Source organism: Astyanax mexicanus, chromosome 13, assembly GCF_023375975.1.
Source record: "Astyanax mexicanus isolate ESR-SI-001 chromosome 13, AstMex3_surface, whole genome shotgun sequence".
In the NCBI taxonomy this organism is placed as follows: Eukaryota; Metazoa; Chordata; class Actinopteri; order Characiformes; family Acestrorhamphidae; genus Astyanax; species Astyanax mexicanus.
In genome coordinates, this window is record NC_064420.1 from 41,753,495 (window position 1) to 41,772,492 (window position 18,998).

At 37.3% G+C, this 18,998-nt stretch overlaps 1 protein-coding gene across 3 annotated transcripts; it reads left to right on the forward strand.

Annotated features, from left to right (window-relative positions):
* Window positions 1-98: 98 nt before the first annotated feature.
* Window positions 99-17,863, forward strand: c1ql4a (complement component 1, q subcomponent-like 4). Of its 3 annotated transcripts, none has more exons than XM_022676916.2 (4): window positions 99-225; window positions 1,238-1,305; window positions 2,372-2,742; window positions 16,006-17,863. In XM_022676916.2, exons 2-4 carry the CDS (start codon window positions 1,245-1,247, stop codon window positions 16,183-16,185), a joined length of 612 nt encoding a protein of 203 aa, XP_022532637.1. In that variant the 5' UTR covers window positions 99-225; window positions 1,238-1,244; the 3' UTR covers window positions 16,186-17,863. The 3 variants fall into 3 exon arrangements, with proteins under 3 accessions (XP_022532637.1, XP_022532639.1, XP_049319203.1); XM_022676918.2 differs by having other exon boundaries at window positions 119-225; window positions 1,880-2,742; XM_049463246.1 differs by having other exon boundaries at window positions 119-225; window positions 1,238-2,742.
* The last annotated feature ends 1,135 nt before the right edge of the window (window positions 17,864-18,998 follow it).

Here is an 18,998-nt window from a genome sequence, read left to right on the forward strand (position 1 = left end):
AAGGAACTTCCACCGCTGTTTTAAGCCGTTTTTGAGGAGAAATATCGGTCTATTGGTCGTTTTTCCTCCACAGTCCGTTATTATTTGAATCGGTGAGCCGTTGGGCGCGCGCTGTGAGGACGGGCTCTGGAGGAGCGATGCTAACTTTTAACTGCCCTCAGCAGCGCGAGCGGTCCGCAGAGAACACTCACTGAAGAAGAAACGATACTGAACGTCGAAGGAACGGTAAGTGTTTATAACGTTAATTCAGTCGTTTAAAGTAGCGTTTCGTGGTAAAGTAACTAATGTAACTAGCTAGCTAACCTAGCTAAGCTAACCTAACCAGGTATGGTTAACCTGCCACCCACAGATTACAGGTGTGAAAGAAACAATTTATTTTGCGTTAAATACGCAATAAACGATTTATTTTGAGTTAAATACGGAATAAACTGTTTATTTTGAGTTGTGTATAGAAGACTGATTATTTTGAGTTAAATATGGAAGAAACTTTATTTTGAGTTAATTATGGAATAAACTGTTCATTTTGAGTTACATATAGAAGAGACTGTTTATTTTGAGTTAAATATGGAAGAAACTTTATTTTGAGTAATATAAAGGGAAGACACTTTATTTTGAGTTAAATATGGAAGAAACTTTATTTTTAATTAAATATGGAAAACAAGTCATTTTGATGTAAATATGAAAGAAACAGGTTATTTTAAGGATGTGTTAGAAAGAAACTAGTTAGCTAGTTTAAGTTTATTATTTTGGGTCGATTAGATAGATAAAATTAGTTATTCTGTGTTAAATGTAAAATAAATAATTTATACATTTTGAGTTCAATGTGGAAGAAACAAATATTGTTATGGAAAGTGGAGTTTAATGTGTAAGAAATTTCTACATTTTAGTTAAATGTGGAAGAAAATTATGATTTGAGTTGAACATGGATAGTCAATGGTGCAGTTATAATCTTGAAGAAAAAGTGTAATTCTGTGCATGATGACATAAATAACAGTAGTATTTAAAATAATTACGAACCTATTTTAACATTGAATGACCTCTAAATATATGCTTAATTTCTATATTCAGAATTATTTATTGATTTTATGACATTGTAGTAAGATACATAAATAAAAAGATATGTTATGTTGTTCAGCTGTTATATTACAAATTGTAAAAGTTGCTATATGTAGAATATTACTTACTTTATTAAGTCAGCTAAAGCTTGTCTGATTTCAACATATATTTTTTCTTCCAGTTATGGAATGGTATCAGTTTCCATGAAAGCACTGGATCACTCCCTAAAGCAAGACCTTCTCTTAAAACGTAAGACTTTTTCGCTACGGGAAACCCTACAAAGACACAGAACCTAATTTTATTTTGAAAGAGACTTTGAAAGGACCAGTATAATGTATTTCATTCATGAAACATTGGAAACATTGAAATCTCTTCATTATAAATGTAAAAAGTGAGCTCCTGGATTGCCTGTGTAAAAATAGAAAAAAAAACCAGAACATTTTGTGGTTGAATATGAATCTTTAATGAACTGAATTGGACAGTTATTTTCTTTGTCACAGTGTTAAAGAGCTGCTTTGCTGAGCTGTGGGACAAACACTATTTTTTCTGATCTGTGATGAAAGAGAGAGACTAAAAGAGCCTTGTGTGCCCTAGAGGAATCTCTGCATAATAACAAAGCTTGTAAACAGGGGAATGAAAAACAACAAAACCAACTCAATTTTTTTTTAAGCCAGCTAATAGAACGTTTGTAATAATATTATTACTACTGTTACTGTTATGCTTATGGTATTGTAGTATGTGGTAGGTGATCCAGAGCTCACTGGTTTCATTTCTACTCTTTGTCCTGCCACTCACTCATATTCTTCCCTCCACCCCATTCTAGCCACAGTCCCTCAACACCCTTTCCTCTCTGTATGCTCTACACTCCACTTGCCTCATCCATAAATTCATCCATTACCCTTCTCCCCATTGGTCTCATCTTTTCTTAGACATCCCTGCCACCGACTTTTGTTTATATATATATAATATAAAATCTACCCATAGCCACTTTTCCCATACTTTTAGTCTTTATTCTTGTCAAACCCCCTGTCCACACTGGCGGGCACCATTCCGCCCAAAGGAGAGGAGGACTTCCTTGCGCTGGCTGCCTCCCAGCTCAGCCGACGCAAACGTGTTATTGGTGCGGCCGTGGGTGTGGCCATGGTTCTCATTCTCTTGGTTGCGATACCTTTACTGGTGCACAGCACTAAAGGGGGAGGAGCTGGAAATGCAGGAAGTCATTATGAAATGCTTGGCAGTTGTCGGATGGTCTGTGACCCCTACACCCCTTCACAACATGGCCAGGAATTGACGGCTGTCTCCCCACCGCCACCAGATTTCACAAGTCGAAGGGGAAAATCTGGATACAGAGGGCCTCCAGGGATCCCAGGACCACCTGGCCCACGAGGACCCCCTGGAGAGCCTGGAAAGCCTGGTCCGCAAGGACCCCCAGGACCTGGTCCTAATGGTTATGGTTCGTCATTCTACAGCCCGAAGATTGCTTTCTATGCAGGCCTCCGCAAACAGCATGAAGGCAGTGATGTGCTTAAGTTTGATGATGTTGTCACCAATGTGGGCAACTACTATGAACCTAGCACAGGAAAGTTTACTTGTCCCCTCCCTGGCATCTACTACTTCACCTACCATGTTCTCATGAGGGGAGGAGATGGAACCAGCATGTGGGCAGACCTCAAGAAAAATGGACAGGTGAGACCCTTTTGCATAACATTTGAGTCAGCTATATTCATACTTTTTGTCCCAGAGCTCTGTGCATGGTGTGTCTGAAGCAGTCGAAACCTTAGATGTCTTAAATGTACAAACTTTTGACTAATACTTCACACATTTAAAAATGTAATGGGTTTTAACTGAAAAAATCAAATGCTTCAAATGTCAGATTGCTCTCTGGGTGGTGGAACAGCCAAAGTGTCCTGTTTCTGTGATTCTGTTTTGAATTCTGAGGACACCACAGCCATTTGGACCTAAAAATCCAGAAGAGTGGGATTGGCCTTGCTGCACTTCGAGGTAGAAAAAGGGCTTATTTTCTCTGCCCTGTTGATGCAGCGTTATTAGTTACTAATTAAGCTCCAAACATAAAGCTTCTACCCATCGCTATAGGTCCTCTTCTAATAAATGCATTCAGCTACTTTATGTTGCACACATTGCTGACACAGATATGCAAATGCACACACATTGCTTGTCTAGACCCTGTAAAGATATATTTCGAGCAGAATAGGAATCTCAGGAGCGGATAGAAATGAGCCTATTGGCACATTCCGAATGCCAGGCATGGGTTAAAGAGGGGTAAAAAGCCCACTTTGAGCTGTGGATTACTGAATGCAATCAGATTCTCATAGCAATGCACCTTAATCACAATAGAGTCAGTTACTACAACAAAACTGTGACAGCATTAGTTCCTGAAGAAGCAATAAATGAGCAGTTTTCACAGATTTTTTTTGTCCATGAACTGTTATTTAGTTAGACTTGGCAGATGATTAAGTATTAAAATGACAGCGAGATTATATGCTATATAAAACTAAAGACAGTAAAGACTTAACACATATACTTAAGTGGCTCCTGTAAAAGATATTATAATTTCATCATGGTTGAAAATGCACCATTTAATCCACACTCCATGCAGTCCAAATATATTGAAACCTGTTATGAAACCAATGTTTATCTAATGTCAGGAGAACCAACTCATTTCTATACCTTTTTCTATTCAGCCCTGCCTGCCTATTTGTGGGAACTATGCAACTGACTGCCTTTGTTGGTGCTTTTATATGTTTAAAGAAGTGCTAAAACAAAATCTAAAGATGCACTTTTAGTTATGAAAACACTCAAATTTAACCTATTCCAATAATGTCAACTTGTTTGTTGGGCCATAACATTATGGCAAACTAAAAATCAGTATGTGTCCACATTGTATTGTTAAAGATATTGGCTGTTTCACAGATTTTTCACAGACCAATTTTATCATTCTAATTTGACCAGGAAATTGCAAAATAATGCTCATAATGCCTTAGGTTAAAATCAGGGCTAAAATTGCATAGCCAGATATTATGAGTGTTTTAACTGTTCATGCTTTTGAGGCTAAGCCAATAGAGGGCAACAAATGTGAAAATAGTTGATTTATCTAACTCAAAGGTGAAATCATGCCTGTTTTTGAAATATAAAGCCATATATTGTAAGTGAAATTAAAAGCAAAACTTAATACCAAGAGAAATGTAGGATATGGGACATTTTAAGTATACGTGTGCCTAGTCCTTGTTGTCTCCTGCTGTTTGAGTGTGAAAATTATATCTGGAAATTCACAAAAAGGAAGTATCAATCTGCTTGAGATGCAGTTTAGCAAAGGCATACAAAAATGAAGTCTTTTATAATTAGGTGCTCAACACTCTTCTGAAAGCATGTTTAGCTTCCTTCAAATGTTTTATGAATAGTGGTTAGAAATATGCAGTAGTTGGTTTCGTGACTCTGAAAGAAAGCATATACATACCTTCACGCTTTTAGACTGGTTGATGTCATACAACATTCACACTAGGTCTATTTCAGCTAATTTACTGTGTCAGTACAGCAAAATATTGTCTCAGTTAAACTGAGACAATGTTGTATTGCATCAAATCAAATTTTGAGCTCTCTAAATAGTTACATATTAAGTGAAGGTGAGCAATGTGACAACATTTGATGATATCTAGATAAACTTTTTTTTTAAATATCACAAATATTTGTATTTGTAAAAAATATATAATCTAAGTATTGTGATTTAATATGATTACCTTATCACCCACCCCTAGTTATACAGTTTACATTTTACATATATTCAGTCTGTACATATGCACCTTTGTGAAGTAAACCTATGATTACTAACACTACTCTTCCAGGTGAGCTGCATGAACCAATCAATGGACAGTTCATTGTATTGTGATGCATAAAATCTTGTATTTTGTAAATCCCTATAAATTAAGAGTCTATTTAGATTGAGACATTCGAAGCAGCTACACAAATACAAATATATGAAGGACACATCATTCCTGGGTATTCTTATGCAGCTGTATTACAATAAAGGAATGTGACATGAAAGAGTTGAGCACTTAATGTTCTTCTTTTATTGCTTCAAGGCAGTTGATGACATACAGAACTAGGAATTATACAAAGTTGTTCATACATGTTTTTGCTCTCTGGACTCAATAATGGAAAGGACTGTTACAGCACTGTACAAAATTGTATATCCTCCTAGTGAAACGAGGTAGTGTACTGAAATGAGAACTGCTTTTGAGCGTTAATGTCTAAATATGTGACTTTGCATCCAAAAATGAATTAAGAGTACAACATTTAAGGGTCTTAACAAATATATGGTGTTGTTTTTAAATGTGGCTGAAAAATGTGTGAGAAATTATTTGGATTGCACGTTGGCTGAATATGGAAGTCATGTTTTGTTTTTCAAAAGGAAATTGTTTTACTAAATTGTATAATTATAGCAAATGCATATTTCATAACAATTATTGCCAGAAGCCGACATTAGCTGTTTATAAATAAGCATATTGAAAGTATTCTCAAGAAAATTTCGTCATTTGAAAACTTCTGACTGTCTCATTAACAAGCATATTTGCAACTTGATTATCACCTTAAAGGGGGTGCAGTAGGGATAAGCAGATTTGATTGCCGAGGTGTGGACAAGCCAGGTGTGGATGAGCACATCAGATAAATAAATAATAAATGTAAAATTGACAGCCTATTCATCCAGTGGTTTAGTCCCTTGACACTAATTAAAGACTTACAGCAGAATATGGACAGCTCAGAAAGGGTCTGCTGTGAATTTTACGACCTGTGTGCCTGAGAAATCCAGTGATAAACCCATTCCCGTGTCCATTTTCTGTGGTAGAAAAGTCTAAAGGCACATTGACAGGTTATAAGCAAAAGCTACAAAATGGTCATTTCCATTTAATTAGGCAATGAAGGCTGGCAATGTGCCGCTTCCTCTACTGTCAACTGCTCTTGCTGAGTGTGATGGTGCACCCGGTGAAGATATCAGAGTGAAAGCACATTAAAGAAATCCTGTGGCTGCCATGTACAGTTTAGTATTATCATGCAAGTCTGCTCCCCCTATTAAATCATTCATAACTCTTAGATTGGATCCTCTGCCTACCACCCATGCCCCCTCTTCTGTATGTTCATTGATTGCCCATTAATTATCTTTTCACTCAATTCAATTATTTAACCCCATCTCAGTCCATCTCAAACCCATCAGGTAGATCTACTTCACTAGGCTGATGGCTCTTGTGTCCTTCTGATAGAGAGATGTGTGTGTGTGTATGTATAGTGCTGGCTTCAATTATGTAATGTGACAAAAGAGCCCTCCAAAAACTCTGCAGGAGAAAAGCATTTGCAAAGCCATATTAGCAAAGATCAGGCAGTGGTAGCTTCAAAATTAGATTAATAAATAAACAGCCCAGAATCCAAATGTAAGAGATCCCCGAATGTAGATATGTTTAACCATATACTGAAAGAATGCTAAAATCTCAAGTGGGTGGTTGTGACAGATGCTGAGAGACTCAAATTCCCGGAGGTGTCATCTCAAAGGAGACACCAAACCTAAGGCATTACCAGCCTTATGTTAATTTCTAAAAGGTTATTTTTGAATGCTAACATAATAAAACTCCCACAGGAATATTGGCATTCTCAAAAGTTGATCTCCTAAAACAGTTGGTGCACTTTAATCACGGACAGTGATTCATCACAACTTAATTGTGTTTTTCAACCTGAAAATATATCTATGGAACTTCACACAAAACATTTTGTGTGACAAAATTGAAATTGGCCAATACAACAAAGCTGAAATATTAACCTATAACATTTTGTTTCATAACTTTTACCAAGTTATGTATATAAATAAGGTTCTCCACACATACTGTACAAATATAAACCATGCCAGATTACATTTAATTGTTTATCCATATAATCTAAAAAAAAAAAAACTGACATATCAATAATAGCCATCTTCGCAAATGCTAATGGCATATTTCTGTATTAGTGCTGTATTAGTGGTCATTTAGCCAGCATAAAACCACATCTGACAGCAGAGTAAGGTGTAAGTTGTTTTTGTAGCATTCAGCATGAAGGCCAGAAAAGTATTAAAATAAAGATTACAAGTAGGTAGCTATGAGTGGAAGGTAGCTGGGAGGGAGCGGTTACACACTGATGGTGAACAAGAGGGAATAACAAGCCCAGTAGTAGAGTTTCACAGGTGGCAAATTAAATTAATTGCAGCTGTGGTAATGCTGGATCATACCTTACGTGCAAAAGTTTAAACACAAATGAATTACACTATCTACAAGAAATAATTTATGTTCAGGTGCAAATCATAATTGATTTGTGTCATACCAGTATATTCACTTTTAATGCGTAAAACCAACAGCAATCAAAATCAGTCAGGATAGGAATCAGCAGATTTTGTATTGTAAGTATTGTTATTGCTGATTAATACAGATTTAAATGTGCATTTAAGTGTAGATGTGTCAAGTTTACCCACCAACCCATGTGTTACAAATTAGAAGCATTTGTTTAACCTTAAGGTGTTAGTTTTCAGAAAAATGAACAGAATGTAATTTTTGTAAACCGTCGCTTAAAAAATATATATAATTTAGGTCAGTTGACCAATTTATAATATAATTTAAGTCTAAATTAAATATAAATATAAATTGGCTCAATTTAAGTCACTTAGTTCAACCACAAAGAGAATAATTGCAATAGCAGCATTCTAAGCACTGCCCTAACGCTTTACATTACAGGATGTCTTTTTCGAATTGTAACTATATTGTATCGTACCAGTTGAGACCATGTATTATATGGTAGGCCAGTGGGGTGGCCATGGGACTCAGTGCACCAGCAAATTAAGAAACAGAGTGAGGAAGGGATGTGGCTACATGAAGGGAGCCATAACAGGCAGAGGTCGGCTGTGGCAGATAGGCCGCTTGACGGAAAGATCAGACAGAGGAAAGGAAGATAGATGACTCAATAGAGACTTATAGACAGTGCATCGAGAGACGAGGCTACTGGGAGGCCTGCGCCAGGTCCAGAATGAGCACGGAGCTGGAGACAGATGGAGAGCTAGCCGACATGTCATGGCCAGACAGGTTAACAAGGTGTCTGGGAAAAAAAAATAAAAATCGAGAAGACTACATCTAGACGTTTGCATTTGTTTACCAGTTATGAATGTGGGCAGACGTCAGGGTGTTAATTAAAGCTCTGATGGCTCCTCCGGGGTGTATTCTGCATACTGTTTCACCTGGTTGCAGGCTGCTGTGTGCATCTGGTCGAGCTGTCTGTGCTGTGGGTCTGATGGACAGTGAAAGCTACCCTCAGAGGGGACTTCATGGTGAGATGGCCTGCTCAAAGTGAGCCCATTAGAGTGGGAGGCTAAAGGCTCCCAAGGGTGCACCAACAGCATGACAGAGCCATGCGTCGGCCAAAGACCGCTAATACATTGCCTTAAGTAAATCTTCCTGGTATTTCAGATACTCCAAATGACCTTTTGTCTGCCGTAGCCTCTAGCATTTCGCTGAATGGTCTTTTCTGAGTTACGAGCGCAAACTAGGTGTATTGGTCACTCTTTGACATCGGTTGAAATGGAAGTAGTATTGATGGACAAGGGTATAAAAGTCACAAGCATGCATGAACCAAAATAGATTGAGCCACATGGAATTGCGATTTCACACAGCTGAGCCTACCACTTCATTTGGATTCAGTCTGGCTTTATGCTTACCCCCATAAATACATACACATACACTCGTAGGCTGCTTAGCAGGTAAAGAGACCCAAATGCAATTTTTTCTCACCAAATAGTTTTGTCTGTTATTCTTTTTAATGTGCCCTATATCTGATAATTATTTGAATTTTCCCAAACTAATGTGCATGGTCAAAGAGCAATGCTTCAGATGACATTTTCCAGACTTCAGTGTCTGACAACTAGGCTTATCACAGAGAATGTGTCCAAGTCCAGTTTTTAAAAATTGCAATTACATGTTTTTTTAGAAATTTCTTCACTACAGAGCAGTTGCAATATGTGCTTTTATATAGACTTAGACTTAGACTTAGAGACTTTATTTATTGTCATTCTTAATACACTCCGGTACGCAGAACGAAATTTCGTTGCATTGACTCGCAAAAATACAGAGAAAACTAAATAAATATAGCATGTAAGTAAAAATTCTAAAATATATGAAAACTTAGCAGCATGAATATTAAGTATAGATATATCACATAGATACACAATGTACATCTTTAAAAATATACACACCTCTATGATAGAATCATAAAAATCTATAAATAAAGTGACTTGTGCAGTTAGGAATATGTAAAGTGTAAAAAAGTAAATAACTAATAGTTTACTTAAATTGACCAAGGTTTTAGGAGTTTAACAGTCTAATAGCTTGGGGGGAAAAAAACTGTTACAGAACCGGGTGGTCCTGCACCGCATACTCCTGTATCTTTTTCCAGAAGCCAGCAGGGAAAACAGACCATAGTGAGGATGTATTTAGTGATATAGTGAGGTTATATTTTTTACAGAGACATCACCCCAGTTATTATTGAGGCATGTTTGTCCATTTTCCCTTCTCCACACTTGAGTTGATATAAAAGTGTGATTAATTCCTATCTGGCTGTTCAGACTGACTTTTACAGTTCACTGCATATGAAATATGTATTGGATTATAATTCTCCATAAGGAAGTAGCTTAAACTGGAACTAAAAATGTCAGATTCAGGGTGTTTTTTGCATTTTACTTGTGCAAAAGTGCAAAAGGGGTTACTTAAGCCATTTTATACATAGGAAGTCAAATTTAGAGACTTTATTAGACATGTTCACACTATAGAAATGTTCAGTGATTTAGACAATGGGGCACAACTTTGTAGCACATGCAGAATGTATGGAATCACCAACTGTGAATTCTCTGGAAAATTACCCACGATATTCACTCATAGGCTTAATCAGACATTACCTGCGTAACATACTGTAAAACTCATACAGACATTAGCATTCACATACACAGTTCCTCTGTGAGATGTCGAAAACATTTCTGGGTAACATGCTTGTGTGAAAGGTGCTTTGGTTAAAAAAAGTTTTAAAAAGGGGCTTTTTACATAAAAGAAACACTGTCAGTGGCTGGTTCTTGAAAGAACCATTTAAACAAGCCACGACTAATTTAGAGACCTTTATTTTTAATAGGACAGTATAATATGATGGCCTCTTTATTACTGGTGTAACCGATAATTTGTCCAATGAGAGGGGGTAAAGATTGGCGATGTAAGTGGCATGATATTTAATGGCTTTAATCAGCTTCATATTTCTTATAATAAATTCAATATATTGCCCACTCACTTTTAAAAGCAACACATGCTGAAAACAGTTCACTGCTCATTTGCTTGCTGTATCACAGCACCTGCTGCAGCTAGAGTGAATTAATTAGCACACATTAAGGGAAGGTGTATAGTTGTTCTGTAGCACTGTCACTGTTGAATTGCCTCTATAAAGGCAAACAAATCCATTTTATTTACACAAGTGATTCAGACAAACAGAGAAATAGATACATTTGGTCTTGTCTGACTTACTTATGCAACCAGATATGAGCACGCGTTTTGTCTTGTCCCAGTTATGTACACGTTTTCTTTTGTTATTTGTATTTCAGTTGTAGGAACATTTTTAACATTCTTGTACAAGGGTTGTCTAACCACCATTTGAAGTCTCTGTTCTTTGATGATAAAGTAACTGCAGACAAAACATGAAAAGATTTGTTCAGTGGCCATGACAGTGCAGGCATTAGAGGTGGCACCTTTATTGTTCCGGGGCCGTTAGAATTATGAGATGTTTTTCAGCGTCTTTTCCTTAATGCTAATGTGGATTTGATTCACAATACGACAGCAGGCTCGTATGTCATCTCTGGCTCAACGGCACCATTTCTTCCTCCTCATCGTTAACTTCCCTGATGCTGTTAATCTTTTAATTTATAGTCCCATGGCTCTGCTATGTAGCTCCAAAGACTTTTTTCCAGAACCCAAGAAGTAAAGTAGACTAATGCACATTTCATCCTCTCTTTCATTTGAAAAGTCGCCCGTTTTTTCCTACTGTCATACACTCTTTTAATAGATCACCGAAAGGTCAAGCTCTCCCGCACAGTAGTGTAATAAATGCCATCGCCTGTCTGTTAATGACCTGTACCTGCTATAATAAATGTCTCCTCAACCAGCAACACAGACATGATACAATTGAGGCATAATGAGTGTCTGTGTTAAATTGGAAGCCTCTAATTGCCAAATAGATTTAACTGAAATCCCACAAATGAACGAAGGACTGATAATGATAGAGGAAGTTAGCTAGATATATGCAGAGTGGCCTTTTGAGCCAGCTAATGATTCGAATGCATAAATTTCACCCTAGTGACTATCATAATTTGCTATAGAAATAGTGATATAGTCACGTCATTTAAGGGGTCTAATCCTAAACCATAGATGTGAAGTGTGTGAGAAAGATGTCAATTAACTAGAACTGTGAACAAGTAAAATGATTGCTCGTCTCACTTTAATCTTGTTCACCCCTTGGGGGAAACACAGCTATTCAATAAATGTTCAATTTCCAAGCCTTTTGGCTCCCCCCGACTTCCTCCCCTTCGATGTGCTTGTTCCCTTAGGTAAGTTTAAGAGCTACTTTTCCATTGTCTCCGCTCTAAGAGGTCTGTATATCACAGAGAATGAGTCCTGTCAGTTTTATTACCGCTGGAGCACAGCAGCAACTGATAAAAACAAGACTTCATATACCCTCACATCTCTGCGGTCCTACAAAATAGCCTTGCTTGATCAGTCTGTTATCCTAACCCCCTCCCAGTCTCTCTTTCTCTTGCTCTCGGTCTTCTTCTCCTCTCGCCTTGTCTGTTGTCTGTCTCTCGCTTCACATCTCTGCTTGTGTATAAAACACCACTGCAGCTGTGCCCCTCTTTTTCTCTCCCTTATTCCCCCTCCCTCCCTCCTTGCATCCCTCTATCCTTCCCCTTCGTTTAATGGTGCCCCTGTAATGAAAAGTGCTGGCAGAACAAGCCCCCGGCAGGCCCGAGGGTCCTTCCTCACAGCCAGCGCCGAGATCAAGCCAGCGTGGTGTTTCACAAGCAGCTTGCTCCCCACGTCAATATCCATCTCCACTGCAGTCCACTGTAATCCTGAAACATCTCCCACCCTGTTCCCCCAGAAGACGAGCTTTCATTTCACTCATATTTGATAAAGGCTGGAAAACATCAACAGTTAAAGTGTATGCTGCTGTGCATTGAGCCCCATGCCCGCTGCTAGCCAACAGACTCGGTGGAACCGGTCCCAAAAATACAGGGCAATAATCGATGGGGGAAGAGAGAAAAGGGCTTAAATGTTCAGCGCTGGGTGTCTTCTAATTAAAGTGACCACTTGCGTTTTGGTATCGAGCCTGCGACTGTGCCTGTGGGAGAGAGCAGCCCTTTTCCCAGTTAGCCAAACTAATGAGCACGATGACATAGGCTGGTTGTCGATGGTGAGAGCAAGCCAGGCCATCACTGTCACACGTGTGGATGACACATTCCTTATATTGACTGCCTCAGCTGACAGCTTGTGGCCGTTCAATATTTCTGGCCTTTTGGATTCTCAATTTTTTAGATCTTTTGTTCTTGTGTGCATCTTCGTTTCCATTCCTCGTTGTTTATGAAGAATCTCTTTTATATAAAAAAAATTTTCAGCCTGTTAAGCCTGTATCTTCACAAATGAATCAAACTCAGAAATCAAATCAAAGTCAGAAAGGGAAATCCTTAAGATCACTCATCAGTTATCAGTGGTGTATGTCTAAGTGGCAGCACCCTCCACTCAATTTGAAAATTATTGACTGTGCTGTTCTGTAGCTAAATAATGGAGCATGTTGGTAATAGAGTATGTCTGTCAGATTATTGCTGTGTGGATGAGCCTAATGAAGTATGAAGTTGTTCAAGTGTTATGTAGCAGAGGCCCCTTTGTTAATGTCTATGTTTTAGATTGACAGACTAAGAAGCTTTTTATCACCATTGATGGGCCTTAAGCTATGTCAATATACAGTATATTAAAATAATTTTTAGAAACCTTACATTTTTTAAATATTTCATCCACAAAAAAACAAAAATAAGTATGCAAGCTCTGTGATAGGCAGAAGTAGCTAATGAAGTGACACCACACTACTAAAAAGGAAGAGAACTCAGAGGTGTAATCCCAAATTATAGACCTCTATAAGTATTGTACTATGCAAGTCACAAAAATAAGAATTCCAAATCTAAATAGTGCATTATATGTTTGTAATTGGACAGCATTTACATTTATTCATATGCGTTTATTCTAGTGCTATTTGAATGTAAAAATCTCTACCTTGGAGTAATTTAATTTTCAGTGACCAAAGTTAGCAAGGCCAAAACAGACAAAACCTCCTGTTTTAAAGAGTATCCAGGTATGTGTGGACAGAACTTTAGATTTTATTCACAGTTGGAACAATTGGTTTATATGGGATATCTTGCAAAATCTTCATAGAAGGAAAAAACTTTTTACTTACAATTCCAAGTGGGTGCATTTATTGTTAATTTTTACGCAATATTAGGAAAACTAAAATATTCAAAATTATATTAAAAAGATAAAAATGAATAAGATGATATAGAAAGATTAATACGGTTGCTGTTGTTCTGTCCACATTTTCCCACAGCTGCCCCTTTAGAAAAGATTGTCTAGAAAGCTTGACAGAGATTGAATGCTGACACCACAGTCAGACATTGAGCCAGGCTTTAGACAATCAATGTCTGACACTTGTCAGCAGATATACTGGTTTTTAAACAATGTTTAAAGGAGAGCAAATAACCAGAATCGTTCAAAATGCTAATAAGAGGCATAAGAGTCTTTTATCTGTGTTTCTCCACATGTTACATTTAAAAAATCTAAATCCAAGTCAATGGATATTTTAAAATCCTTTTTGTCAAGCATATTTTAAATGTTTTTTTTTTTTTTCAATAAGGAAGTTCCACATTATCATGAAAGGGCACCATTTTATCAATTCTATCAAAGATCTCCTCACCTCCTTAATTGTAAGTCTATTGGAGCGTATATGTCTGTGTGTCCACATGACTAAGCCCAATTTAAAATGTTAACAAACAAGCAATAGATCCACTCCAGGGAGTCGATACGGCGGATCCTTGATGCAGAATTTAAATAAGTCTGTGTCTATGGCGCGTGGCCTCTCAGCCTGCGCACAGGATGTGTTTCTCGCATTAAATTCAACAGGTCGATACTGGAAAGAGATACAGTGTGTGTGTTTACATCCCTCCACAGCGAGCCCTATTCCACAGGTTGGACCATACGACCACCAGCATTACAGCAGATCAATACGAGAGAGTATGGAAGTAGCCCCGATCCACTTAGCCTTGCCGTTCGCTGTCAGACAGCCCGCAGCAGAAACCCTACAGCAGAAACCGCGAAGACAATTAAAAAGACAGTCTACAGGACATTTCCAAAAAACGAATGTGACAAATTAAACCACTTAACAAGCTTAGAATTGTGCATTCAACTTTCCATTACATGTATTGTGGTTAATAGCACAGAATGTGTTAAAGTGCAGAATCATAGTAATATTGTCAGTATGTTCAGCTACTGGACACTGGACAATTAAAATGTAATACAATAAATTGTACTCTCCATATTGTGCCCACTGACGCATACTTTTGTTGCAAGTTTGGACAAGCTGTACAGAAAATTGTTACAAACAAAACTAATGAGCACACACTGTTTTAATATATTAGGTAAATTTGTAGTGTTGGTTATTTTAAATAATATTAAAATAAATTCTATTAAATTGCTTTTGTATAGTATTTCCCACATTGTCACAAAGTTGACACAAAGAAGCTTCACAGAGATCGAGTTCTGAGCATTGTTCTAAGCATTCCCTTTAGATATTTTTGTGAATTTTAGTGTGCCAAAACTCTGGACCAAACGACTAAAAATGTACTGGAAAAAAGATTTTACGAATAAACGATGCCATATCAAGCCATAAGTCATCATAAGTCACATGATTTTCATGGTATGTGCAATTGGCATGGGTGGCCAGTGATGCAAAGCAACTGACCTTACAGATAGTCTAATCATGACATGCAGTTTGTCAAAAGTACTGAAATAAAAACTCTAAAAAGTCTACTATTTTTCTAGAACTGTCTGGTGCATTTGCATTCCTAGACATGCAGTGAATGTCATCAGGGTGTCATTATGTGGGCCATTGCTCTTCCAACCTGAATTGCAAACAATACATAAATTAAAATTCTGACAAGTTAAATCTCTTAATTTTGCTTGTTTCTTTGATGATCCTAATTAAGGTATCCCACCAAAACCTCTGTAGTCGACGGTAAAAAATATTTTTTTAAAGCCAAAATGTGTATGCGCAAAAAATATATATATAGTTTATTGGATGTAACACATTGTATTTTTACAGTGCATGTTGAGTTACTATGAAAGAGCATTTGTGTGTGAACCATGGATTGGTCAGTTGACTGCAAAAACACTGCTTTGCCATTTTCTGACATAATCTGACTCTATTAGCTGTTTTGTATATTGAATCCAAAATTTATAATGCGTGGACCTATAGAAAATGCTCCAAAATGAATGACTCAATTTATTTAATCTTTTTACATTGATTCTATTTAACTTTAAAAAGGTTATTCCTTCTTCTGCAAAGTTGTCATTTTTGAGATACTGTAAAACAGCTAGAATATATTCTGTATATTATATGTATGTAGAAATGTACTTTTTTTTGTTAGTACACACTCTTTAATCACTTGCTTATACATAGCCTAGCTCTGTGCCAGACGTGATTATTTTGCCTGTGCTAAGGGACAGTGACAGGGTGAGGTGTGAGCGCTTCTCTGGCCTTCCTCTGACCGAGCCTCTATTTCTCTCTGTGTGACAGGTGAGGGCCAGCGCCATTGCCCAAGACGCAGATCAGAATTATGACTACGCCTCCAACAGCGTGATCCTGCATTTAGACGTTGGGGACGAGGTGTGCGTACAGCTGGACGGCGGCAAAGTCCACGGGGGAAACACCAACAAATATAGCACCTTCTCCGGGTTCCTCATCTACCCCGACTGACTCCCCTCCAAACCTGCCACTCCTTCACCCCATGATGCTGCTCAAAACATTCAAAAACACTCTCTCCTTTACGTTCACACACATACATACACACACACATACGTACATGTACTGAAAAGACTTGAAAAGAGGGACATGCACATGGTTTGATGCTGACTGGAAGAAGGGCTTCACAGACAGACTCAGACAGTCTCTTCAACTTTCATTGAGCAAGTGCATTTTCTGACATATTGTTTGTATGTGTATGCAAGGTATGGTTAAAACAATATGCTTCATGTATACACCTTCATTGATCCAAAAAAGTGTAAAATAGATGTTGCATATAGGAATATATCTACTGGAGTGTTACCCTCCCTGTTCCTGCGTTCGCAGCAGTAAGTGTACCTGTTTTGATGTCCAGTCATTTTTGTGCCACCAGATTTAATTCACTTCAGTGAGATTCAGTGTATTCCGATTTTTGCTGGAGGATATTCGGTGAGAATTGTTTCGCAGGGGTTATTTTCACTAACAAGCCCACTGATTGGATAGCGTTGCGCAGCGGGAATTCAATACAATGACATATATATATGCGCACACACACCACTGTGGGCCCTGTGATTAATCTAAGTCCCCCAGTTCAATTAATTTGACTTAAAGCGACCGCTTTGGCTGTCTGTGTGGAATTGAAAATATGGTCTGTGTGCGTGGACATACACGGGACGGGATCGAACACACAATGGCTGGCCACGACTCTGAGCTGCGTGAGCATGGATTTCCAATATGTCTAAGCACACCAGTCCAGACTAAAACATGAATACATTGACGTCTCTAGCCTGACGCCATTCAGTGTCTTGATCGGATGATTTTTACTATTAATTAAAGTAAAAAGAGATGGTTTTAATTTTTGTGTTTACAGCTACATATTAGCATTATCTACAATATGCAAAAGTGTGGTAAACCAGCTTCTTTTAAAGTAGAGACACCTGGTTTTTTACATGTTTACCACATGATCTGATGGCCAAATAAATGAATTAATTATGAAAAAATGGAACGATAGAATACCTATGATATATTTATTTAAATATTTATTGATATACATGCATCATAACTATAAAATCACAATGTAATTATTTACACAGCACTAGTTACATTGCTGATATTATGTGTCTCTTAATGGCACTGTTGTAAATTGATAAATATTATAACTAAGAACACTTCCCAGATCATCTACAAAGAATACAGATATGATAATAGCTATTTTGTCTCAATTTAAATAATTGAAGCTTTATTTATAAGTGATCGGGGTCAGGCAATATTGTTTTTTTTGTAAACTGATTATGTAATAGATTATATCTAAATGGCATGGAAGAAATGTTTTTTCCTCCTAACATTTCAGGCTGGCCCGAGTTTGTTTGTGTGAGTTGTGAGTGACAGTGTCTTCCGTTGTGTGCAGAAATGCTTCATTGATGAGGAATCTCAGCGTCTTAACTGTCTTTTAAATTGCGTGCCATTCCACACCTATTTATGGCTGATTGTGGAAACCTTATAGTAATTCTGTACAAGGCCTGGTAGGGGTTTGTCACAAGACAAGTCAAGCCATGTGCAAATACACAACAAACAGACACATCAATACATCTCAAAATCGAGCCACATCTTCTCTTCATAAAACAAGTCTATAATAAAGAATGTTCAAATATCACTGACCCTTTATTTCTTCCCATGTCAACCTACCGGATTTCATAGCAGGTTTGAATATTGCTTATTAAATATGGAGTTCTGGCATAATTGAATTTTGGGAGAAGGACCTTGCCCTTGACTCATGCCTCATTCCTGAAGTCCTGTGTATGCCCTCAGCTCCTCACTTCACTTTTGTGCCGAACAAATTCCACCCCATCTTCTCCCCTTTCCTCCAAAGCTCTCTACAGTTATAGGAATGCTCAGCAAACAAATGTGTAGATTATTATATTTTAAATACATACAGTTTTATTATTTTATTCATAGTTTCTAGGAGTACTAGGCACCTTGAAATAATATCACAATGCTTTAGGGTTCTTTTGCGATAATGATATTATTGGTGATGTGACAAAACATTTTAAAAAATTGTTATTTCAAGAACATACTACTACAACACAACAAAAAAATTGGTTGAAGGGGGGTTGCTTACTATTTGTAAACATTAAAAAAATCAAATGTAAAGAAAACAGTAGCTTGTGCATCAATTTAAATGGTGCTGTATGTTCACAAATAAAAATGTTCTTGTTTTATAATCCTGCCCTAGTTCCACATGGCATTAAAATGCTTGAAATTAAAATTATACATATTATGTCTTACCAGCTGATTTGAGTGCATAAGGCCCAACCAGAAAGTACAGAATTTTAAATACAGATATTAAAGGGTAATTATTAGGGCTTTCAAAGTTAAAGCATAAGTGCATGCTTTTAATTTGGAATTTAAACTGCACAGATATATATTTACTTATTTACTATATTTACTTTCTTGCTCCCACGCTAGACAGCTCTGACCAATCAGAGGAGAGAATGTGCTCGTGTGATTTATTGCATGGCATTTTGGTGCGTTTGGGTTTATGCCTGTGTGAAACCAAATCCAACAGAGGAAGAAACGCTCCAAGCAAACAAACTCATCAACTGATCTGGACCATAGAAACCAAATTAAGATCTCATTCAGAAATCCTTACAAACCAAGCTGAGATGTTTAAAATAAAGTAAAAACATTTTTTTTACACATTTATCTCACATTCTTTATTTCCAGCACCCCATGTTGGCTTTATCTACTAGTATTTTAATTGGCACCACTAATATAAATATAATTTAATT

Excerpts from the sequence above, each read along its gene's own strand:
- c1ql4a (XM_049463246.1), top strand. The coding sequence starts at position 2,197 with ATGGTTCTCATTCTCTTGGTTGCGATACCTTTACTGGTGCACAGCACT. Across the intron at positions 2,743-16,005 it reads ACCTCAAGAAAAATGGACAG|GTGAGGGCCAGCGCCATTGC; the intron begins GTGAGACCCTTT and ends TCTGTGTGACAG.